General features: G+C 35.6%; 1 protein-coding gene across 3 annotated transcripts; it reads right to left on the bottom strand.

Annotated features, from left to right (window-relative positions):
• Positions 1 to 1387: 1387 nt before the first annotated feature.
• Positions 1388 to 26866, bottom strand: LOC125675555 (oxygen-dependent coproporphyrinogen-III oxidase-like). 3 transcript variants are annotated; one of them, XM_048913277.2, is made up of 15 exons: positions 26183 to 26783; positions 26026 to 26076; positions 19278 to 19399; positions 17254 to 17323; positions 16206 to 16286; positions 15422 to 15472; positions 15115 to 15189; positions 14575 to 14693; positions 14077 to 14143; positions 13831 to 13956; positions 7846 to 7957; positions 7011 to 7090; positions 6443 to 6522; positions 6058 to 6187; positions 1388 to 4131 (listed from the first exon to the last, which is right to left on the bottom strand). In XM_048913277.2, the coding sequence occupies exons 3-15, from the start codon at positions 19370 to 19372 to the stop codon at positions 4036 to 4038; spliced, it is 1182 nt and encodes a 393-aa protein (XP_048769234.1). In that variant the 5' UTR covers positions 19373 to 19399; positions 26026 to 26076; positions 26183 to 26783; the 3' UTR covers positions 1388 to 4035. The 3 variants fall into 3 exon arrangements, with proteins under 3 accessions (XP_048769234.1, XP_048769235.1, XP_048769236.1); XM_048913278.2 differs by lacking the exons at positions 26026 to 26076; positions 26183 to 26783 and adding an exon at positions 26824 to 26866; XM_048913279.2 differs by lacking the exons at positions 26026 to 26076; positions 26183 to 26783 and adding an exon at positions 26806 to 26830.
• Between the last annotated feature and the right edge of the window lie 148 nt (positions 26867 to 27014).

Below are 27014 nucleotides of genomic sequence, written 5' to 3'. Positions count from 1 at the left end.
TTAAATGTGTAGACGTCACAAGCCTTGTGTTAAGTGTAGACGTCACAAGCCTTGTGTTATATGTAGACCAATCGGATCACGCGCTCGTCCTTTTGCGGTTACGGAAATAGCCGAGTAGTTACGATTGATGTGTAGACGTTACAAGCCTTGTGTTAAGTGTAGACGTCACAAGCCTTGGGTGAAGAGCCACAAAATTTGATTGGGCATGGTATACAGCCGGACCAAAAAGAGTTCTTTATCGTGCCAACGCCGACCATGACTCTGGATATAGTTTAATAAGATTATATTCGAAAGATCCATGGCTTTTACTTTTAATGTTCAGGGCTTAGCGAATAAAACGATGGTTGGTTGGTTGTTTTTACGTTCCGCCGAGATTTTTTCACTCATAATGAGACGTCACGAGTTGTATGTGAAGTACCACAAATTTAGACCTCTGCTTAGCGCTCAGTGTCGTTGCAGTGAGGGTTCTTTAACGTGCCAATGCCTGTCGCGACACGGGACCTCCGCTTTTAGGATCATATCCGAAAGACCCGTGATTCTCACTTCTAGATGCCGAGCGTTTCAGCGAAGGAGCAATCACTGCCTACCGTATGTTTACGTCTTAGGTTTGACGCAGCCATGGCGTAAGCGGGGCTCGAACTCACGACGTACTTGTTACGAAGCGAACCTTCTATCACTAAGTCACCGCAAATAAAGCGTTCAAGATTATGTTTAAAATATGTCTTCGGTTTAAATGCCGAGTTGGATTAGAGAGTCGAATCAGGAATTTCCGGTTGCGAAGAGAGCACTCTAACCTCTATCGGCTAATGCGACCGGTGCACAATTCATCAAGAAGGAAGCAGACATGACAAGGGCGTAATTTAGTCTCTAAAAACGTGAAAAATTAATATGACATTGAAGACAAAATTTGTACCATTAAAAAAAATAATAATAATAATATAACATCCAGAAATCCCCCCTTATAATATATGTCTGCCGTCGTTTTCTGATTGAAAACGTTACTGGTATTGCGCTAATTTTTTTTTTTTTTTTTTTTTTATCACAAGTCCGAGAAGAACATTGAAACACGTTGAATATTCCTATCATTGACGTAAATTTTAAAGATTTATTCTGTGTGGAAAAGGAAAGAGGTACGAAATTGTTTACATTTGGTCAAAAAAATTTTATTCCAGGAAACGTCTATCGTATATTAACTTCATAGCAGACGACAGGAAGCAGACGACAGCCAGCATTTCTCTATAATTGCATAAATATGACTGACGTGCTTAAATAAAGTCAACTTTTTTCTTTTAAAAATATAGGGGGCTAAATTATGTCTTTCTCCATACACAATCTGCATAACCTCCAGTCGTTAATTCTAACGTAACAAAAAATGAAACCTCCACTGCTCAATCCAACATTTATTGACATCTATCAGATTACAAACAGTCATCCAATTTCTAATACACGAACTGGTATACACAATGCAGCTATCAGATTAGTACCTGAATCAGGCAAATATTCACACACATCAAGTCATTAAACAGACTTATCAAACGACTCAGAAACATGTAATGTCAGTATTCTAATTAATGTGATTTAAATAATCTTTTGTTCCAATGAAATGTCAGGTAGACCGGAGCAACGTGCTCCACCTGTTGTAACCCTCTCCGTACCAAAGGTCAGAGTCTCAACATCATTTCTTTTTTATTGGACTGATCCAAATTATGACATGTCACGAGAATATGAAATTAAAGAATAGGAGGTGACAGTTAATTATATCTAATGTTGTATTTACTGTTTACACAGGATACCCCCCCCCCCCCCAAAAAAAAACTATCTGGGAGTGTTTTAATATTTACCACAAAAATGTTCTCTGAAACCACATTTTTTGCATTATTAACAAATCTTTACTTTAAAATTCAATGGAAAAACATTAACCAAAAATTGAAATCCTTCAAACATGTCTTTTATTAGCATTTTCTGTATTTTAAATGACCAATTTATATTGTTGTTTGATCAAATTATAGAAAATCACTCCTACCTCATTCGATGTGGTCAAAATCTTGGGCATCATATGACCTTCAAATGAATACGTAGAACCAAAGGACTTTAAATTTGTCCAACACTGTTGAATAAATTTCATACATGTGCATGCATACTGGGGACGAGAGGGTGATATGAGATCAGACAAACGAGATGACCACATGTTACTTTGGCCAGTTTGACCAGCTGGCGAAACTACTAAACATGAATCACTTATTGAACATATTCAATTACTTACAACTCCTTAATGGCACTTCAAAACACGGATTTATTGCAGTAAGATATATGGATACCTCAGATAGGAAAGACGGAATATAAATTACTAGTACAAAGAGGCTACACAGAAAATACTTGTATTTAGATGTCTCTCATTAGTACGTTTGTATATTATACAGGTGCGTCTTATTAGTACTTAAACACAGGTGTCTCTCATTAACATGTAACACACCTTTCCATGTACCACTGCCGGGAGTGAAAAACAAAGAGTTGAATGATTTAATTTGACACACGTACATGTTATGAAAGAAAATTTATAAGTACATTTGTAACTACACGGTACAATGTAGATGTCTTAGGACTATGTAACATGGAAATATTGTACAGCGGATGCTAATTGTGACATATTTTAGCATTGATTATAATTATCCAATTCGCAGAAAGACAAATCAAGAAAATTAAACTCCTTTATATTTACTGGTATACAGTAGACATCGTTTAGGGGTGATATCAAATGATTGATGTCGGATAAAAATCTAAATTCAAAGAGTTAGGAGGAGGGGTAAAAACTCCCCTAAGTTTCTGTCACCCGACCGGCATCGATTACACTTTGGTGAAAAATTAAAAAAGACATGTACACATGTAACTGTTAAAAACCACATAATATTGATACATTTTAATGAACATTTAATAGTTTCAATGTAAACTTTCATTTGTGAAGAGGTATAGAAAACGTCATTTATATTTGTATGTTTTACTTGTAATCGATTTGTTTCAACATTCATTATATTTAGTTTTAAAAGGGGGTGGGGGTGGGGAGAGGGGGGGGGGGGTCTTGGTGAAAACAATGTGAATTTAGTGATTTGTCAGACATTGAACTTTTGATCTCCTTCCTTCAATCACCAAATTTACAACCATAAAAAACATTGACATTAACCTCTATCTCTTACAGTCATCAAATACACCGCCAGTAAAATATGTGTTTCATGTCTACAGTAGGCGGGGTATAGGAAGGAATGCCCATTGATGCACTGAAGGAGCAACATGCTCCAAGAGCCACCCTTAACGTCATTGTTATTATTTTAAATGTAAATCAGATTGTAACCCGTTCTTAAAAATAAAATTCCATCTATGTCATGGCAATTTCTTGCAAGAAATAATAATGAAAGAATAATTGAGGTATGGTTGATTAAGGTGTTTGTAATATAAGGGTATAAAAACAAATGGAAGCATCATTTCAAACAAAATGGTAGTATCTGAGAAAAAGTTGAAAAATATTCCAATGTCAACATGCAATGAAAGACACAAAACAAATCACAAAAGGTCATCTGTGTATGCTCATAATACCATCATGAAGTACTAAATCTGAAAAAAAAAATTATGCCGATGTGTCATTTGTCTTATGGGCTTGAGACAGGTGGACATTTCTATAAGCAGGTTTGCCTATGTATACATTCTGATCTTTCTTGAACCATAATGCTGTTTGCCCCTGATGGTTTAGTAGAATTCTATAGCCAAACAAATAATGCATTCACTAGTATGATCAACTTGATTTACATATGGCAGTGCTTTGATTCCTGATAACAGTAAAAAAAACAAAACACCCAGTTCTACAGAACGTAATTTCAAATATAAAATATACTTTCATAATCAACAATCTGATAACTTATAAATTATAAAAAAATCAAACTCCATAACAACATCTTATAAAAAATAAACTTATCAATATTAATTATTCATAGCACCATGTTACATTTCGTAACACACAAAGGCGGGGGCATATGTCCCCTAAGATTACTTCTCTCGCACCCACTCTCTGGGATTTTTGAGCACTTTGACAATTTCCTCCTCTGCTGAACCTGGAGCAGGCTCATTTCTATATTCCCAGTTCTGTAAGAAACATAATCAAATCACATTTGTATATAGGCTTACATGTAATTGTACATACAGTATGTATTTTAATATCAAAATTCAAGGATTGACACACAAGGGCCAAGCCCGTTTTGGGCCCGAACTTTATGATACCATAAACATAGAATCTATATTTATGGTTTCATAAAGTTCAGACCCAAAACAGGCTTAGCTCCAGTGAATTTACACTTTTCAGATATTCATAATAACACTTTTGATAGAAAATAAAACTGTAATTTTTTGTATAGTTGGATGCTGATCTGCCATTTATTTTGTTTAAATCTACGAAGTCATGTAGTGCTACCTTGACCTTTGACCTCATGGCCCAAAATCTGTAGGTTGTTTTTTTTAACCTATCTTGCACCAGATACTTCAGCAGATTGAACAATTTTCTAGTTTCCCTTTGTCAATTTTACTTTTTGACCTTGACATTTTTCACCTTGTTCACTTGAGCACTAAACAAAAGCCTGTCAGTTGCATAATCCCATACTTAGCATCTCACAATGACCTTCACTATCTGACCTCAAAATATCTTGGCGTCTTTCATTTTGACAACAAATGTCAACCTAAGTAACGAGTATGAAGTCTGTAATTTAAAAAGTACTACAGATATCGCATTAGTATTGATGGCTGGTAAAAAGTACAATAGATATCGCATGAGTATTGATGGCTGGTAAAAAGTACTAACAGATATCGCATTAGTATTGATGGCCGGTATAAAGTACTACAGATATTGCATTAGTATTGATGGCCGGTATAAAGTACTACAAATATTTCATTAGTATTGATGGTCGGTATAAAGTACTACAGATATTGCATTAGTATTGATGGCCGGTATAAAGTACTACAGATATTGCATTAGTATTGATGGTCAGTATAAAGTACTACAGATATCGAATTAGTATTGATGGCCGGTATAAAGTACTACCGATATTGAATTAGTATTGATGGCCGGTATAAGGTGCTACCGATATTGCATTAGTATTGATGGTCGGTATAAAGTACTACAGATATCGAATTAGTATTGATGGCCGGTATAAAGTACTACCGATATTGAATTAGTATTGATGGCCGGTATAAAGTACTACAGATATTGCATTAGTATTGATGGTCGGTATAAAGTACTACAGATATTGCATTAGTATTGATGGCCGGTATAAAGTACTACAGATATTGAATTAGTATTGATGGCCGGTATAAAGTACTACAGATATTGCATTAGTATTGATGGTCGGTATAAAGTACTACAGATATTGCATTAGTATTGATGGCCGGTATAAAGTACTACAGATATTGCATTAGTATTGATGGCCGGAGAGATGGAGGGAACACTCTGCAGTTGTTAATTACTCGTTCTCTGAAGACGAAGAATTCAATCCTAACTTAACTATTCAGAAATTATGTCAAAGTTCAAAAGATGTCACTGATACCTTCTGGATAAATCCTTTTTGGTCATCACACTTACTGCAGTGTTCAGTAATGACATCACAATTACTGTGGTGTTTGTTAATGACATCACAATTACTGTGGTGTTTAGTAATGACATCACACTTACTGCAGTGTTCAGTAATGACATCACAATTACTGTGGTGTTTGTTAATGACATCACACTTACTGCAGTGTTCAGTAATGACATCACACTTACTGCAGTGTTCAGTAATGACATCACACTTACTGCAGTTTTCAGTAATGACATCACACTTACTGCAGTGTTCAGTAATGACATCACACTTACTGCAGTGTTCAGTAATGACATCACAATTACTGTAGTGTTTGTTAATGACATCACACTTACTGCAGTGTTCAGTAATGACATCACACTTACTGTGGTGTTTAGTAATGACATCACACTTACTGTTGTAATTGGTAATATTTGATGAAATTCTTTACATTCATCACACTTACTGCGGTGTTTGGTAATGACATCAGAATGCTCTCGTATCTGGCTCCTGGGGTCTGCAAACCAAACTTTGTTCCCCTGTCATAGATCAGGTTAAATTCCACATATCTCCCTCTCCTCAAGAGCTGCCACTTCCTGCAAAAGTTATAAAATCAAATAAATACCAGAATTAACCACTTCTGTATTCACAATATGTACATCTGCTTAACCACTATCAGATGAAGTAAACAAATGACCTCTCACCATAGAAATTTAATATGTCTGTATACATGCACCTTTACTATTCTTAACTTTCTTTCAAGGGAAATAACTCATTACATTTTTCTCCACATAATCAGTTTTAGTTTTTGCACATTATGTTTCACGTTCACTGTCAGCTGGTGACCCTACCTCTCAGGATGTGAGTATCCATCATTTTTGTGTTTCTGTACAATTGGAATGTAAGAAGGCAACACAGCATCAGCACAGCTCTGTAACAAGAAAGACAACTCTATCTAGTAGACATCCACATTTCCATTTCAAGAAAGTTACAAATAACACATCATCATAATGGCCAATTTCCTTTCGAACCATTAATGAAGGAGTAAACTTCTTGTACTTTTAAACTTCACTGCCTCGCAGATTAGCTCAGAAGGTTACTGTGTGACTGCCAAACTGTAGATTGCGAGTTTGAATCTCGCCGCGGTTCAATTTTTTTTCCACCGATCATTTTCTACTAAAACTGCATTTTTTAAAACTAAATAAAGTAAATTCTAATAAAGTTTTAAATTTCAAAGAATTATTGTACATATCCTTAAATGTTAATTCATAGCAATTTTCTCTGTTTTCATCCATATTCTCAATTAGACAAAATGTAGATTGTTAATCCCATCCATTTCCAAATCCTTAGATCTCATGATCAAAATACACATTATCAATTGTTTTTGAGACATGCGTCATAATTACTATGAATACATACTTGTACAAACTCAAACATGGCACTCTGTGGTTCTGCATCTAAATCATCAAAGAAAATTCCTCCTATACCCCGAGTCTCGCCTACAACACAGAGAAATCAAACTCTCGTGGTGTGAAACTTACAACACAAACAAATTAATCTCTATTTTAAAACCTACAATAAAAATAAACTAAGCTCTTGTTGTGTAAAACTTTCACGCTTTGTGATGTGTAAAATTCTGCTTACATCATGCATGTACAGCATTTTATCCACCAAAGGACAGATGTGACCTTGTGCATTATGCACTTTTTGAATATACATGTATTTCGAGCTAAAAACATTATAGGAATAAACATTTCTTTTTGAAGAATTTATCGATGTGTAAACTCCGGACATTTTACTCACAAACTGAATAAAAGTGCAAAGCACTTCTATGTTAAGTTTGTGAGTAAAATGTCTGGAGTTTACTCATCCATAAATTCTTCAAAAAGAATGTTTGATTCTTATAATCCCAATTCATTCACTTTGTTAACAATTGCAAATATTTGAATAGTTTCCCCGCACTATGTTATTTGTTTTCAGGCGTGTATGAATACATCGTGTTTTCGGATTTATTGATGTGTATACTCTTGTTCAGCTTTATTTTTGTCCAATCAAAACAATTGTAATAAATAACATTGGAATTATATGTAAATACATAAACCCGTGTGGGACAGAGAGCTATGTATCAGCAATAAAAATTTCATACCTAGATAAAATCTAAATATTCAAATACATTTTTCATCATTACATTCCCATTACATAATGGAGTATATAAAGCTGAAATCCCCGAGACACAGAAGGCGGGAAGCCTTACCTCTGTGTGGGAGATAGAAATAGTCATCACACCACTTCTTGAACTTTGGATAATATTTTTGGTCATGTTTGTCGCAGGCTTCCTTCAGTGTTTTGTGGAAATGAACAGCGTCCTGAATACAATACAATGTTAATATAACACGATGAACAGCATCCTGAATACAAAGCAATGTTAACACGATGAGCAGTGTCCTGAATATAAAGCAATGCTAACACAACACGATGAGCAGCATCCTACATACAAAGCAATGTTAACACAAAACAAATACCCAAGAACACAGAGAAGTGTGAAACGGTGTTGTATTCGTATTCAAAATTAGTGTAACAATTGCAGTCAAACTCCATTATCTCGAACTTGATGTAGAAGATAAAAACCTTCGAGATATTCAAGGGTTTGAGATATTGAGGTTAAAATACAGAAAGAAAATGTAGCTGTCCCAGGACTTCCGAGTCACTTCGACATATCCATGGTATTCGAGATATGGAGGTTCCAGATATCGAAGTTGAACTGGAATTAACACATTGTTGTTACGCAATCCTTTGTCTTTTTTAGGCTTTTATATAGAAGAAAGTCCACTTGTAGTGGAAAGGTTACCTGTAGGTGTCCAATACGTTGACAATTGCTGTCCATTATTTTTAAGAATGGACAGATACTGTTCGTTCTTAAAAATAATGGACAGTAATTGTCAACTTATTGGACACCTACAGGTAAACCCAATAACTTATTAGATGTCTACAGGTAGGCTGAAAATAAGAGAAAGACAATACATTTGTCAAAGAGATACAAATTTAATTTTAGATTCCCTACAAGTAAGAATCAACACAGATATCGGAAAAATCACTAAAACACTTTAAAATGATATTTCCCTTTAGTAGAATTCTCTGCTTCAACTCGTAAGATTCACAATTTTTTAATTCCATTGGCCATTACTATATCGCATCAAAACTTAAATTTGAAAGACATATTTCCATACTGTATTTGAATTTCGCTGGATTCAGAGGCACATTCCAAAACTTCTTCACAACACTTTTTTATGTTTTCTTTATTAGCATATCCTAATTCTGAATTATTATTTTTGCTTTCATCAATAATTTCACTTCACGAGATAGGTGTATTGGGTTCTTTTGGCTGGCGTTAATTATTTCCTCATCCAAATATTCGAAAACACAATGCTTTTCAGATTAAAATTTGGCTTCATAACTTTTTCACCCTCCATATCCAAAATATTTGCAATACTTTCACTAAAATCCTTAAATTTTGACTGTGCAATGAAAATGCTCTCCCCATCAGAGGAAGACATGTTGATATGGCTCAGTACTATAGAGTGAGTAATGGTTAATGTACGAGTATCGCTCCATTCCTTAAAAGTAATGGACTGAGGCCCCGAAGGGGCCGAGGTCCATTGCTTTTAAGGAATGGAGTGATATGAGTACATTGATCCACTTAAAATCCACCTTTGCTGGATTAATAAAAACTAAACTTTGTGCATTTTAATCATGTCTTATGTTTTTCATTCTTTTGTTGCATGCATTTATATCTACTTGTATAAAGGTTGACCTACTTTCCGAACACTCCATTCCTGAAAAATAATGGAGTGTTCGAACAAAAGAATGACGTCATAGGTGGATTTTAAGTGAATATAAAACCTGCAGTAGAAGACTACTCACCTGACACTGTCCAATAAGTGAACAAAAGAAACAGACTTCTACGCAAGACTGGTTATATTATCAGACTATTCAAAATAGCTTTATTCATAATTATCATTGTCAATGGGTTTACCTGAGACTGTCCATTCTTAGAACAAAAGATGTCATGTTTTAAGTAGGATATAAGCCTCAAACTGTCCATTCTGTGAGAGAAAGAACTGATCTCGGCCTTACGGACCTCGATCAGTTCTTTCTCTCACAGAATGGACAGTTTTTGGCTTATATCCTTTACTTAAATATCTAAAACATGCAAATAATGATCTGACGTCATGTACATCTGACCTGAAGGTCATAAAACTTTTACTGTACTCATACTCCAACTCAGCCATGTTTGTTTTGAGTACAACTCTGAGCAAGCTTCAAAACATACTCGAAAAATCTTGAGCATGTACTGCATTTGAGTGTGAGGTAGATTTTATAAAAGATTTATAACCTTCACTTTTGAGTATGAGTACAATTTAAAGCACAGAGTTTTGAGTTTGAAAATGTGCTCAAAAAAGTTTGATAACCTCCAGGCCTGGTTTCACCAATTTCAAAGTGGGAGCCAAAACATGCATATTCTTGGACAAATTCACACAGATTTTAAATGTGTATGTATGGGGAAAAAAACCCAGAAATAATAATTTGATATATGTTTTGAAACAAACAATTTCATAATAATTTTGATTTAGGACCTTAGCGGAGTCGCACCTATTTTGGATTACTGCAGTGGTGTATGGGGGTATTGCAAATATCATAATATTGAATCTGTACAGCATCGTGCATTGCGGTACTTTCTTGGTGTACATCGTTTTACTCCAATTTTAGTTATTCAAGGAGAATGTGGTTGGCTTCCTTCATTTTATCGACATCAAATGAATATTTTAAGCCTATGGAATCGACTCGTTACAATGCCGGACGACAGGCTTACGAAAAAAAATTTCATGTGGGATATGGAACAATCACACAACATAAATTGGTCAAATACAGTCAAATTCCCTTTTGAATCTCTTGATATGACAGTATATTTCCTACATCGTATGGTCTGTAACTAAAACACTGTGGAAGAAAAACTTCATTGGGATTTTATGAATGGCTGGAATGAAGAGGTCCAAAACTTAGAACCTACCGAACTGTAAAAGATATGAGTGATTTTCAAACAGAAAAATGTGTAATCATGGATATTCCAAAAAGTCATCGTTCTATACTTGCCTAGTTCAGATGTGGTGTCTTACCTATAAGAATTGAAACAGGACGGTATAAGGGGGAGACGTTATCGGATAGACTGTGTACTTTATGTTCTTCAGATAGTGTAGAAGATGAATGTCACTTTTTACTTCATTGTTCCTCTTATTCAAATTTTAGAGTGATCTTTTTTACCAGTATCGGATTTAACCCCACTGTGATCAATACATATGTCAGATTTAGACAAAACAAAATTTCTATCATTAAATTTTCCAAGACAAACTGTAAAATTCCTGTTCTCTGCATACACCTACAGACAGCCTATCATATACCATAATAGTAAAAGTCATGCATAATACATGTACCACTGTATTTATTATTTAATTCGGGTTTTTTTATGCCACTGTTAAAAGTGACATATAGGCCCGATGGGACGGGTGTTTAAATTCCTATTATTCTGTTTAATGTATTTTTCAATTCTGTAATGTATAAAACACATGTCACTATAATAAATCATTTACTTACTTACTTACATAACCATACTATAAAGTCCCAGCTTGGCACCATAACCACTGACCCAGGGACATGAATTTCACAATACCAATTACATTAAGTCACCTGAATGACTCAGGTGACCTAAAAATGCAAATTCTTGTGAATATTTGAGTGCTAATTTTGGACGTACAAAATATTTCTATCACTTAATTAAATGAACTGGAAAGATAAATCAATAAGATGAATATAAATAAAATTTGGTCCAATTCTGTGCTCGACAAAATAAAAATCTTGCGTAAAAATACCATAAATGGCAGAAAAACATCATTATGATTTCATAATTCCAAATAAAGAATAACAAATAAACTGCATTGGGGTTTACACAAAATACACCTTGTAAGGAAAACTGTCAGGTTTAAAGAGCTTCAAGGTATTTTAGTTCTTTCCTTATCTTTTCACATTTATAAATGTTTTCCCAATAGCTTATATTATCTGTTCACAACACAAGCAGCAGGTATCTCCCACACTGACGACATTATCAATTCAGCTGCACTTGTTAGTATGATGTCACGGATTAGCTTAACGTGCAGTTTATGAGAAACAGAGGTACCAGTCAAGAGATTATCTGAACTTAGAGACATTACATTGATTATGAAAGCACGACAATGTGTGCAGGATTTTGACATTTGTCCTTAACATAGCCAAATATTCCAAAATCTTGAGGATAATCACCTCTGATTTATAAAACATGAAATCCACATTCTGAATCTGTCAAAAAGGGCTGTGACCTCATTGTCACATTTGCTTGATTTTGGAAAATACTGGGACCTTAATAAAAATTTTCTTTTAAAAGCATTCATTACTTCCCATAAATTACAATTTGGTTATGTACAAAGAGATGCTTAGATACTGAATAAGATGACCAATAAGATGGTGTCTCAGTTTGCAGTAAGAAGATGTTTAAATGTAAAAATGACTATTTCTATTATATTCCCTTAATTCTGGTTCAAATATAAATGTCGTGAAAATTGGACAGAAATTCAGAATGATTGTCTAGAGTTATGGCCCATGTCAAATAGTAAATCCAATAGGAGTTTTAAAACACTAGAAATCATGCTTTCTAATTCTCTGATTAATGTTAATTTTTTACAACCTTAAAACACTATTATGAACATATAAATGTTATATATCCGGTACTTTTGCAATTAGTTTGAGGTTAACTAACATTGTGACTGGCATGATACTTAATATTACACATATCTAAATGCCACACCCAACAATCGGTGCACAACTGGGATTTGTCCACTGTTCCTAATCTACATGACCTTGCCCTTTTATATATGACCTTGGTTCCAAGTCATGACATATCACAAGGCAGGTAATTGACAAATAACAGGAATATGAAATAGACAAGATATACATATAGTTTCAATAACCCTGTTAAAATGACATTAATCCCAATACAATAACATATACATGTACTGGACAAAATTAATACTGGTATAACCTTCTCTCCCACTGATCTTGACCTTGACAAATGACCTTCACTCAAGGTCATAAAAAACCATCAATTCATAACCAATCTTTGCGTGAAGTACGAGTGTTTAATGTTTCATATGACTCAATATTATAATTTATAAACAGATGGACAGACAGAAATGAGGCTACCCAAGGGGTAAATATGATGGGGAGATACATGTATGGTGTTTTAGAGAGAGAGATATGAAGTTTTATCATCCCTGGCACGTGACTGTCTAGACCAGTCAGATTACGCATTGCATAGAATTCTCATACTGAGGTATAATATTTTAATTTATAAATGGTGCGGCCACAACTTACACAGACAGACGGACAGACAAAAATGTGGTGATTCTTCTGTACTCCTACCCAATATTCATTGAATTGAACAAGAGGTACTGTGAGCAATGCTCACTAAGAATACCCCCCGCTTATCCCAATCTCCCAAAGGGTGTTGGTAATAGGTATAAACTACCTCTTTTCTGAGTGTAAAAAACAAATGGCATGACAAACCGAACCATATTACTACTTCGATGTCCAGTGCGCGTGACCTTTGACCTTTTGACCCCAAAATCAATAGGGAACATCTTCATCCCATGGGTAGTCCATATGTATGATATGGTGACTGTAGGTGGAAAGGATAACACTTTAGAGCCCGGAAACCATATTGCTACTTCGATGTCCAGTGCACTTGACCTTTGACCTTTTGACCCCAAAATCAATAGGGAACATCTTCATCCCATGGGTAGTCCATATGTATGATATGGTGACTGTAGGTGGAAAGGATAACGCTTTAGAGCCCGGAAACCATATTGCTACTTCGATGTCCAGTGCACTTGACCTTTGACCTTTTGACCCCAAAATCGATAGGGAACATCTTCATCCCATGGGTAGTCCATATGTATGATATGGTGACGGTAGGTGGAAAGGATAATGCTTTAGAGTCCGGAAACCATTGCGTCTACAGACGGACGGACGGACAGACAGACGGACAACCCGATTCCAGTATACCCCCCCCCCCCCCCACAACTTGTTGCGGGGGGTATAATAATATATGTAGATATTAGAGCTTGAGTGTTTGAAATAAAATGCAACTGTAAACCTTTTCATTGAGATATATCGGTGTTAGGTCTGTTCCTCCCCCAAACCACCAATGGACTGTTCCGTTTTCATCCATCACTTCAAAGTATCTGTAGTTAAAGTGTATGGCGGGAACATAAGGATTTCTCTGGAAGAGAAACATATGATCCCAGGAGTTGTAAACTGCACAAAGATACACAAGTGAGCATTGGGTAAGACTTTTCAATATTCATTTGTTACATACGCTGTACGCTGCAAGGAAACTTACAGGGTGAATAACACAGCTAACACCTGTGGCGAAGAATGGCAGGGTTTTGCCTTCCAGGGATTTACCTCTACAATAAACATTTCTTGTCTTTAAACTTCACAACATCCCATCATAGAATTACCGATTACCAGAACTGCAGATTCCTAAATGTACACCAGGAATTTATTATTGTGTAATTTCACGATAGACATCAATCACGAAATAAAATTACTGGCTTTTAATTTTCTGTTGCTATAATACATGTAAGAACTTTTGATTAACAGATGACAAGCGATATTCATGTAATCATGCGATTTGATGTATACAAGTAATTTTGCCATATCTAAAAGTACTCGCGTAAAATAAGGAATGTACAGTAACTTTGCAGACATCTCTCTGAAATAACTGTCATCTGACGAATCCCACCCTGATGTTGTATTACAATCATACTCTAGCACCATTAGATAAGGAACGTCGTGATATTTAGAACACACCCACGTCATTCTACAATTACCGTACCTGGCTCTCATCTGGGCCACGGCTGGAGGGGGTAGATTTCCATGGACCACCGAAATGTTGACTCCAGCTTTCTCAAAAACAAGGCCGTCCTTCATAACACAGGTGATCCCTCCTCCTCCCTACACAACAGAAGTGGACTAATGTTAACACCTTGTCTGTGTCCACTAAGTCTAAAAAGTGCGTTTTTGTCAGTGGTTTTGATTCACAGTAAAATTTCATAGAGCACAACTGTTCCATAGAATTTTTCTGATCTAGTAAGACCAGTTTTCACAGGTTTTAACACCTTAGAGCATTTTGAAAATTTTTGTAAAATTAAAAATCAGCGTTTTATCAAATAGTCCTGAATATAAAACAAGGTTTTAAATTCATCAATTAGGAGAAAAAACATGGAATATCAGTCACCAGATATAAAAAATATCAATAGTAATTCAATTTACACCACTTACAGTAAAATAAACATGCTAAATGTTATACACACATTTTTAAATAAATATGTTTATACAAGACCTTTCCCAAACATTTGCTTTTTCTTCCATTTACCTCTGTTCTTGTCCATCTGTCCACTAAAAATTTCTGATCTCCATCGACTTCCTCTAACTTTCTACACACTTCTGACTGCAAAAAGAATTCTAAATTACGCATGATACATTCTGACTAAAGTATATATATTATACTGTACTGCACAATCTGTACTTTAGTCAGATTGTGCATGTTATAAAAACCCTATGAAAAAGATTGTCTGATACACTGATTTTACAATAAACTTTTCCTCCTCATTACTATTAATTTAATGACAGACATCGGAATTTCTCCTTCCCATGGAATAATACAGAGACAGAATAAATACCTGAATTCTCATAATCATGGCTTCCATTTTATACTTCATTTCTGTGCTTCTCTAAAATTTGAAACAAAAATCTACCATTAAATGAGAATTTTTAATACACAGGTGTACATGCATTTAAAGTTTTCAGCAGGGAATCAAGATTTTTCCAGTTTTACCATGCTTAGTGAAGTGTTGCTCGGCTTCATTAATATTAGATGATCTTTATTTGACACAATCCACAATTTTTTCTTTCTTTATTTGATAATGAATAAAAGTTTTATATATTTCTCACAAATATGTTCTGAAAAAAATCCTGTCTGTCACTTTTGAATGGAGGACATTCAATTGTGAATAAATCTCATCTTCTATACAATTCATGTCACACAGTCTACAAATAGCTTGATTTTTTTTCAAGTTTGATTTTTTTTTATCATGTATGAAAGAAAAGAGATTATTTCTGAAAATACACGACGATATGAACTGGGGCACTTCACACAGGCATTAAGAAGCATGTTAACGCTTCGTGAAAAGTATGTCAGCATAAAGCATCGCAATTCATATCCTCGTGTATTTAAAAAAATTAAGTTTGTTTCTTAAGTTCAAATTCTACTTTCATTTCTGTCAGAATTCTCAGTCATTAGAATAGACGTAGGCTATATCTATCAAGATTTACACATGCATTGTTTACAACTGCAAACCATTCATGAGGAAATGTTTATCATTACAAATTGTGAAGGCAGAAACATTGGAAATGTAAATATAAATATCAAGCAAACCTGGCCGGGGCAAGTTTCAGCTTACATACCTCTTCTAGAAGTTTCTTGTTAGTAATGGGTTCTGCCATCCATTTTGATGTGTCCAATTTGCTGTCACTGTAGGCAAACACCTACGAACATCAATATTTACACATACAGTAAAACATGGTCATAGCAAAGTGCTGGGAATAAACAATTTTGATTTATTACAAAAATTTGGTATATACAATAAGTTCATATTAATATGTTTTAAAACTGCAGAAAAATGAAAATCACTTTGCTGTAAGCGTAAATTTATTATAAGTGTGTGTGCTGTAACCACATTTTACTGTACATACAATAATGTAGCCCTCTCCAAATTTTTTATTTTTTTGGGAGAGGCCTATCCCGAAAACATCAGAATAAAAAAAAATCGGATAGGGCTACATTTTTGCAGCTAATGCAGTATGGGAATCTTCTATTTACATTAGTATCTTTGCACATTGATTGTGATCTAGCTTTCAGTCTTATAAATAAATACGATCAAAACAAATCTACCAGTAGAAAAACATCATCTGTATGAAACCTAACAATTTGATAAAAATAAAACACCCACATAAATTGAGGAGGGGGGTGGGGGGTGGAGGGGGTGTGAAAGGGAGTAATTCACCCCTAATAGCCCAACCCTGCTTTCCTGAAAGTTTGTAAGAATATCAGTAAGAGCTGTGACAACTTAGCCTCAATTTCAAAACTATCTTTTCATGTTTTGCCACCGATCTGCCTTTGAGACAGTTAACCATTGTGAGTACATACGTTTTTATATCATGCCAATCTGTCTGTGCTGACACATAACACTATAGTTAGAATGTTTCAGCAAAAAAGTCTGGTTTTTTAATTTCATTTTGCTATACATATAAGTGATCTAGCAAATTTTGTTTCTTTCAAAAGTCAATTTCTAGTGTTGGACCAAAGCTTTGATCACATGGGTATATCAAGCACTTTGTGTTTTTACAAGTGTCAAGTGTCTGTTAAACAAGAAAAAAGTATTTACTCCACTACAACATACAACACTGCTTTCATTAACAAATTAACACTTTTTATGCTTCAAAACAGACCTACCCTGTGACTGTTGCTATGGTAACATATGATTGACACACCAGCCACGCCTACTGACAACGCACCACATGACCTGTAACAGGCAAATGGGATTAATTTGAATCTATTACCAAATGAACTACAAAAATAAATATTTGATGAACTAAACTTATCATATAGTGCATCAAATGACAAGTTTTTGAAATCAAGTTAAAGTATGGCAATTACTAGGTGTTAAAATCTCTCCCTGGATATTTCATTTAGTATATCAAATGTCATTTCTGGATTCAACAGTTTTGTACATTCAATGAGCCTATCTTCCTGTTCAATGTAAAATGTTATGAAAACATTTTGCAATCATAAATAATAAAGAAAATCATAATAAAACAACATTGCAACGCCCTTTCCCTAAAATGAGAATTCAGTAAAAATGTATAAAACAATTCCCAAATGACAATTCTAAAAGAGCATGGAAATGGTGCCCAATGTCTACTGCTCCACAATCCTGTATATGCCACGCTTCTGCTACATTGAAAAAAAAATTGCCGACTTTAAAGGGACTGGTTCGCGATTTTTGATAAAAATATTTTTCATTTTTGATGTTAAACATTAAAAATATAACTCATTTAATGTTGACAGCCAAAATGTTGACCTTCTGAATGCAAGAATAAAAGCAATATTTTAGCCTTGAATCTGTGTTATGTAAACAAAGACTCGAGTCTTTTTATGTATACAAACAAAGAAGTGAAATATTGATTTTTGTAAAGTAAAGCATCTTAATTTTGCATAGTCACAAATGTTAACTTTTAGATGACACATTTTACCCAAAGAATGCTTGAAATGTGAAAGATATAATTAAATAAACTTTGATCGATATCCATTTCTGTTGAAAATTTCGTAAACAATAACATACCGCAATCTTTGTTTACAAAACAAATAATAAACTCTCTGAAATGAACTTCTGTGATAAGGTATAACCTTAATTTTTATGTGAAATCTCTTAAACACATTAGACAGTAGATTTTGATCATTAAAAGTGAAAAAGAAAATTTTGGGGAAAATCGTGAATCAGTCCCTATTAAGAGTCTGCTTTCTCTCTCTCTTCTCTCATTGAATCATTATTATTTAATCATTACTCTCTCTCTCTCTCTCTCTCTCTCTCTCTTTCCAGGGTTTGACACTAAGGTACGTCCGACTGACCGAGTCTACTAAATGATAGGTCCGGTCGGGTAAAATGTCGACTTACTAGTCCGACTGGTCGTGTTTAAAAATAAACAAATTTAAGAAAGTTTGTTTTAAATCATAAGATATTCTATTCTTTAAAAAAAAAAAAAGTTTACGAGCAATTTTGATCCACATGACATAATATATATTTTTAGTTCTAATAAGTCGCAGTCGGAAGTGATGCTCTACGACATCTACACAATGTTAATGTGTGTAAAGTTATGTTTTGGTTAGATAGAATTATTGAATTCATTTTCATTAAAAAAATAAAACAGTTCATTTGAATTGAATATAAGAAAGTGTTGATCAAATTAATGAATTACGTCGTAAACAACAATTTTTTGGTGTTTACATATGTGCGGGAATGTCTATATTCAAATACAATTTCTCGTCCTCAAGGAAAGCAAACGATGTCCCAAGAAAGAGAAAAAAGGAAAACATTGAGAAGTGCTTATGAAATAGAAATAAAAAAAAATATATTGAGGTCATTTTATTCTAAATGGATTAAAGAATTTCTGTGCCGGTAAGAATTTAAAGAAACTGAAAATATGATTGAAAGTATATAAAAACATCAAATTGAATGACGAGACTAAATCGTTTTTTGAGACAATTGTAATTTAAATTAAGTATTTAGATATGGAGAATCATCAGATTTTTTTCTGGAGAGTTGGTCAGGGCTAGTGGATGTAAGGTCAGGTCTAGCAAAAATCATTTGAAGTAGCCCGATTGGTCTAGTGCTCAAAAAAGTTAATGTCAAACCCTGCTCTCTCTCTCTCTCTCTCTCTGTCACTCTCTCTCTCTCTCTCTCTCCTCTCTCTCATTACCAGAAGAGTTTCCGCTGTCCTTGCAGGGATACAGACTGCCCAGTGAAGCTACAGGCAGCCCTCACTCTGAACAGAGCTGTACGTAAGACTTTCATTCTGTATTATACTGCTGACCAGTTGTTCTGTAAAACACATAAAGTTTACATACCATACCCATTCTGTAAAACACATAAAGTCTACACACCCCATTGAACAATTCTATTTTTATATGATATTATTTTTGTGCACATGCCGATACATAAGATATGTATAAATTAATATTATACCCCCCCCCCCCCCCCCAAAGAAGAAAAAACCAAAACATAAGGTGAAGGTTTATGGGATTTAAAAGAGAGAGATTGGAGGAGATAGAGAGAGATTGAGATAAAGAGAGATTGAGATAGAGAGAGATTGGTGGAGATAGAGAGAGATTGAGATAGAGAGAGATTGAGATAGAGAGAGATTGAGATAGAGAGAGATTGAGATAGAGAGAGATTGGTGGAGATAGAGAGAGATTGGAGGAGATAGAGAGAGATTGGAGGAGATAGAGATTGGAGGAGATAGAGATTGGTGGAGATAGAGATTGGTGGAGATACAGAGAGATTGGAGGAGATAGAGAGAGATTAGAGGAGATAGAGAGAGATTGGTGGAGATAGAGAGAGATTGGAGGAGATAGAGAGAGATTGGAGGAGATAGAGAGAGATTGAGATAGAGAGAGATTGGAGGAGATAGAGAGAGATTGGTGGAGATAGAGAGAGATTGGAGGAGATAGAGAGAGATTGGAGGAGATAGAGAGAGATTGAGATAGAGAGAGATTGGTGGAGATAGAGAGAGATTGGTGGAGATAGAGAGAGATTGGAGGAGATAGAGAGAGATTGGAGGAGATAGAGAGAGATTGAGATAGAGAGAGACTAAGATAGAGAGATATTGGTGGAGATAGAGAGAGATTGGAGGAGATAGAGAGAGATTGGAGGAGATAGAGAGAGACTGGTGGAGATAGAGAGAGATTGGTGGAGATAGAGAGAGATTGGAGGAGATAGAGAGAGATTGGAGGAGATAGAGAGAGATTGGAGGAGATAGAGAGAGATTGGTGGGAGGAGATAGAGAGAGATTGGTGGAGATAGAGAGAGATTGAGATAGAGAGAGACTAAGATAGAGAGATATTGGTGGAGATAGAGAGAGATTGGAGGAGATAGAGAGAGATTGGAGGAGATAGAGAGAGATTGGAGGAGATAGAGAAAGATTGAGATAGAGAGAGATTGAGATAGAGAGAGATTGGTGGAGATAGAGAGAGATTGAGATAGAGAGAGATTGGAGGAGATAGAGAGAGATTGGAGGAGATAGAGAGAGACTGGTGGAGATAGAGAGAGATTGGAGGAGATAGAGAGAGATTGGAGGAGATAGAGAGAGACTGGTGGAGATAGAGAGAGATTGGTGGAGATAGAGAGAGATTGGAGGAGATAGAGAGAGATTGGAGGAGATAGAGAGAGATTGGAGGAGATAGAGAGAGATTGGTGGGAGGAGATAGAGAGAGATTGGTGGAGATAGAGAGAGATTGGTGGAGATAGAGAGAGATTGGAGGAGATAGAGATTGGTGGAGATAGAGATTGGTGGAGATAGAGAGAGATTGGTGGAGATAGAGAGAGATTGGTGGAGATAGAGAGAGATTGGAGGAGATAGAGAGAGATTGAGATAGAGAGAGACTAAGATAGAGAGATATTGGTGGAGATAGAGAGAGATTGGAGGAGATAGAGAGAGATTGGAGGAGATAGAGAGAGACTGGTGGAGATAGAGAGAGATTGGTGGAGATAGAGAGAGATTGGAGGAGATAGAGAGAGATTGGAGGAGATAGAGAGAGATTGGAGGAGATAGAGAGAGATTGGTGGGAGGAGATAGAGAGAGATTGGTGGAGATAGAGAGAGATTGAGATAGAGAGAGACTAAGATAGAGAGATATTGGTGGAGATAGAGAGAGATTGGAGGAGATAGAGAGAGATTGGAGGAGATAGAGAGAGATTGGAGGAGATAGAGAAAGATTGAGATAGAGAGAGATTGAGATAGAGAGAGATTGGTGGAGATAGAGAGAGATTGAGATAGAGAGAGATTGGAGGAGATAGAGAGAGATTGGAGGAGATAGAGAGAGACTGGTGGAGATAGAGAGAGATTGGAGGAGATAGAGAGAGATTGGAGGAGATAGAGAGAGACTGGTGGAGATAGAGAGAGATTGGTGGAGATAGAGAGAGATTGGAGGAGATAGAGAGAGATTGGAGGAGATAGAGAGAGATTGGAGGAGATAGAGAGAGATTGGTGGGAGGAGATAGAGAGAGATTGGTGGAGATAGAGAGAGATTGGTGGAGATAGAGAGAGATTGGAGGAGATAGAGATTGGTGGAGATAGAGATTGGTGGAGATAGAGAGAGATTGGTGGAGATAGAGAGAGATTGGAGGAGATAGAGAGATTGGTGGAGATAGAGATTGGAGGAGATAGAGAGAGATTGGTGGAGATAGAGAGAGATAGGTGGAGATAGAGAGAGATTGGTGGAGATAGAGAGATATGGGAGGAGATAGAGAGAGATTGGAGGAGATAGAGAGAGATTGGAGGAGATAGAGAGAGATTGGAGGAGATAGAGAGAGATTGAGATAGAGAGAGATTGAGATAGAGAGAGATTGGTGGAGATAGAGAGAGATTGAGATAGAGAGAGATTGGAGGAGATAGAGAGAGATTGAGATAGAGAGAGATTGAGATAGAGAGAGATTGAGATAGAGATTGAGATAGAGAGAGATAGGTGGAGATAGAGAGAGATTGGTGGAGATAGAGAGAAATTGGTGGAGATAGAGATAGAGATTGGTGGAGATAGATAGATATTGGAGGAGATAGAGAGAGATTGGAGGAGATAGAGAGAGATTGGAGGAGATAGAGAGAGATTGGAGGAGATAGAGAGAGATTGGAGGAGATAAAGAGAGATTGAGATAGAGAGAGACTGAGATAGAGAGAGATTGGTGGAGATAGAGAGAGATTGGAGGAGATAGAGAGAGATTGGAGGAGATAGAGAGATTGGAGGAGATAGAGAGAGATTGAGATAGAGAGAGATTGAGATAGAGATTGGTGGAGATAGAGAGAGATTGAGATAGAGAGAGATTGGAGGAGATAGAGAGAGATTGGAGGAGATAGAGAGAGACTGGTGGAGATAGAGAGAGATTGGAGGAGATAGAGAGAGATTGAGATAGAGAGAGATTGAGATAGAGAGAGATTGGTGGAGATAGAGAGAGATTGGTGGAGATAGAGAGAAATTGGTGGAGATAGAGAGAGATTGGAGGAGATAGAGAGAGATTGGAGGAGATAGAGAGAGATTGGAGGAGATAGAGAGAGATTGAGATAGAGAGAGACTGAGATAGAGAGAGATTGGTGGAGATAGAGAGAGATTGGAGGAGATAGAGAGAGATTGGAGGAGATAGAGAGATTGGAGGAGATAGAGAGAGATTGGAGGAGATAGAGAGAGACTGGTGGAGATAGAGAGAGATTGGAGGAGATAGAGAGAGATTGGAGGAGATAGAGAGAGATTGGTGGAGATAGAGAGAGATTGAGATAGAGAGAGATTGGAGGAGATAGAGAGAGATTGGAGGAGATAGAGAGAGATTGGAGGAGATAGAGAGAGATTGGAGGAGATAGAGAGAGATTGGTGGAGATAGAGAGAGATTGGAGGAGATAGAGAGAGATTGGAGGAGATAGAGAGAGATTGGAGGAGATAGAGAGAGATTGAGAGAGATTGGAGGAGATAGAGAGAGATTGGAGGAGATAGAGAGAGATTGGTGGAGATAGAGAGAGATTGAGATAGAGAGAGATTGGAGGAGATAGAGAGAGATTGGAGGAGATAGAGAGAGATTGGAGGAGATAGAGAGAGATTGGTGGAGATAGAGAGAGATTGGTGGAGATAGAGAGACATTGGAGGAGATAGATAGAGATTGGAGGAGATAGAGAGAGATTGGAGGAGATAGAGAAAGATTGGTGGAGATAGAGAGAGATTGAGATAGAGAGAGATTGAGATAGAGAGATATTGAGATAGATAGAGATTGGAGGAGATAGAGAGAGATTGAGATAGAGAGAGATTGGAGGAGATAGAGAGAGATTGGTGGAGATAGAGAGAAATTGGAGGAGATAGAGAGAGATTGGAGGAGATAGAGAGAGATTGGAGGAGATAGAGAGAGATTGGTGGAGATAGAGAGAGATTGGTGGAGATAGAGATTGGAGGAGATAGAGAGAGATTGGTGGAGATAGAGAGATATTGGTGGAGATAGAGAGAGATTGGTGGAGATAGAGAGAGATTGGTGGAGATAGAGAGAGATTGGAGGAGATAGAGAGAGATTGGAGGAGATAGAGAGAGATTGGTGGAGATAGAGAGAGATTGGAGGAGATAGAGAGAGATTGGTGGAGATAGAGATTGGAGGAGATAGAGAGAGATTGGTGGAGATAGAGAGAGATTGGTGGAGATAGAGAGAGATTGGAGGAGATAGAGAGAGATTGGTGGAGATAGAGATTGGAGGAGATAGAGAGAGATTTTTAAAAAAGTCATGCAGTTTCACCTATTCCTTTGGATATCAAACTTTTCCTTTTCACCATTTTTATACAAAATAAGTTATCGTGTTCAATAAATAAAAAATTTCATTTGTGATATTGCAGCAAGCACACTCAAGGACTTCTCATTGCATCTTGCTGTGTATACATATAGCTAGACTGTATAAATTTAAGCCATAGTATATATGGGTTTTTTTTTAATATCACACTATTATTGTCAATATAAACAAAGAAAAGAGATACTAGAAATATCTGTTAATCAGTCTTATATATTGATAGTTTATACCATACACAAAAAAATATTTACAGGAAAAAATATTTTGGTTCACGTATCGGATAAACTGTACAGTAATGTGTTATGAAGGGGCATAACTCTTCTAAAAGTTAAAAAGCCTATACCCTAAATATACACAAGTATAATATATAATTATAGTATAACGTGACAATCATTCATTACAAAAACAACACACAATGTAGATTCAACAAACATTGCTTTCTAAATGTTACTGTGGAAATAATCAGCCTAGCTAGGATTTCAAAAGGTACTAATTCATTTTTGGATATAAATCAAGTTTTATAATACATATATTTGTCTTCATTTTACAGTACTGGTTTTCCCTTATATGGTAAAATCAAAGCATCGAGACACTTTAAGAGTATGTAAACATGTTATATTACATAAATATTTAGTTTTATTAGCACACTTCATTTACATGATTTACACACTTTACAAAGGAACAGTTTGGAGAATGAATCATCCAAGCGAACATTGGCAGTTTTGGTATTATGCAGCTGTAAACATCTTGCCTAACATCCAATTATAATAACAATCTGAATGAAATTGTCACCAAAAAATTGAATAGTTTAGAAAACTTGTGCTATTTTTCAATAAAATGGTTGGCATGTAAACACATTCCGACATCTTAAAATCATGTGACACTGCACTTTTAAATTTCAAGCAAAAAGGGTTATTTAAAGGGGCACCAGAAATTGAATTCAGTGAAAATTGCTCTATATTAATATATTTCAGTAATAACACGTCCAGTATTTAATTATTTCAAACACTTTTTACCCTCAAAGCAGGCACACTAAAATGTGATTTGGTGATTAACTAACTACTGTCTTGCAAGCCAATCATTCTTCCTTTTATATATATATATATATATATATTATATACACACACATGTTTTTATAAGTCATTAAATTATATTCCTTTAATGGAGAGATTTTGAGGGGGAAAAAATGCTTACCATCATTTTCACAGCTTATGCCCCTTTAAAATTTAGAAATGTATTTAACCTTCTTATGGGGGACTTTAAATAATTTGGGGTAGTTTAAACTCATTCATCTGAGATTGTTCTCATCCAACGATCATTGCTCTTCTACATCTATTGGGTTTGTTTTCTATAATATACATGTAAATATCCTGTTTCACATTACTTTCCAATGATGCTAGACTCTGAAAGAATCGACACTGTTTGCCAAGCCCATATGTCATCTGTTTTAGAGTTTATGAAACTCTCACTCTTTCGCTCTCTCTCTGTCTCTCTCTCTCTCTTGTCATATATGTAGTAATTAATTCAACATGCTGTGGTGTATATAAGGTATTGTTTAATTTAATCATGTTCTTGAGAAAAAAACCCAAATAAGTTAATTATTAAACGTAATGGTTAAAACACCCAATTCATAGACATAGTATGTTAATCATGTTTCAAAATTACTATCAAACCATGAAATTTATTGTCAGAGACATTTGATAATAATTGACTTCACAAAAAAATCAATGGCAACTTAAAAGAATTCATTGGGTTTTTTTTCGTTAACTACAATTTTTTTTCACAGGTTATCACAATTAATGATATGATATATTTGCTTTAGGCAAACAATATAAGGGTGAACAAGTCATGGACCAGACAATGTTTTGGAGCTAAATGACCTTGTGGGTGAACTCCCTCAGCCAAGCAGTGGAGGCAAATGAACCAGATACCAAAGTTAAAGATCAATTTCAAGAACCTGAGTCTTTCAAATCACTGATGGAAAGTATGGGTCATGATGTGTAATGCCTGTCCTAATTCAGTGTTTCTTTTGCTTAAACAACATTTCTCAGTAGTAACATTGACAACCTTAATAGTAATGAATGACTGCCTTAATAGCTCGCTCCAATGATTACACATACAAGTCTCTGAGATAAGTATTACCGGTAATGCTTCTGGAAAAATGTCACCATCTGCACCTTCATTGACAATCCCCTAATTAAAATAATTTGATTGTTTAGAAAGTACCATTATAAACTTTTTTAAATTCCAGAAAAGTTTTCTCATAGCTTCAGATGTTTTGTCACACCGTAATTCATACCAGTATAAAAAGCGTCAAATTCAATCATGCTGTGATCAAGTCTGCACAGATGAGTGATTACAAAAGAAGGTGGATGGCTTCTCAGAGCAAACGTAACACTGAAATCTGGATAGGCAATACAATATGGATATCTGCTCCGAGTCTCTTAGACTTCATCCAACATTGACTTTCATGGATGGCTTCACTAAAACACTTGTATCAATAACTTTAGAACATCTAATTGTAGCTATCAATCTGTAGCTCTTTCCCAAAACCTTTTCAAGTGAGTTACAGACCTATCTGACGTCTGAATAAGTGAATGTCAAAACAGATTGTAACACACCATATTTTATTTCCATTAGGTGAGACAGGCACAGAATGGACGTATACACACAAAAACCAAAATCAAGTATCTAATCACTATGGGTGTCATGTATGTCCTACAGAAGAGGTACATTTAGGCCCTGTATATCTTTTCCCGGCCTGGTGAGACTCATCCTCGACTGAGTTACAAATTTGTCAACAGTACCGTAAACAAGCCACGTCATATTACAAAATGAATAACATGTAAAATCAATAATTCCATTCCAAAAGGCATGAGTATTAATTGGCTAACTTTTAATCACACAACGGAAAGAACCTACCACATATGTTAACCTTACCGTCTCTAGATGAGCGCAGCCATATTTGTTTACATTATGTTTTAAGATTTATTCTACCAAAACGAAAAGAAATTATCCGTTTTCATCATGTGCGCACGTTTTCTTTGGCGGATTTAGAGGGGGCGCGCGCCGACTGCGCTCCCCTAAACTTTTCAAATTGAAGGTAAATCGCGGTATCTTGTTTAGGAAAA

This window comes from Ostrea edulis, chromosome 3, assembly GCF_947568905.1.
Source record: "Ostrea edulis chromosome 3, xbOstEdul1.1, whole genome shotgun sequence".
Lineage (NCBI taxonomy): Eukaryota > Metazoa > Mollusca > Bivalvia > Ostreida > Ostreidae > Ostrea > Ostrea edulis.
The sequence above is the reverse complement of the archived record's forward strand: the minus strand, read 5'-3'. Positions and strand labels throughout refer to the sequence as shown.

Excerpts from the sequence above, each read along its gene's own strand:
- LOC125675555 (XM_048913278.2), bottom strand. The coding sequence starts at position 19,372 with ATGAAAGTCTTACGTACAGCTCTGTTCAGAGTGAGGGCTGCCTGTAGC. Across the intron at positions 7,958-13,830 it reads CGATATATCTCAATGAAAAG|GACGCTGTTCATTTCCACAA; the intron begins GTTTACAGTTGC and ends TATTGTATTCAG. Across the intron at positions 7,091-7,845 it reads TTTCTATCTCCCACACAGAG|GCGAGACTCGGGGTATAGGA; the intron begins GTAAGGCTTCCC and ends TCTGTGTTGTAG.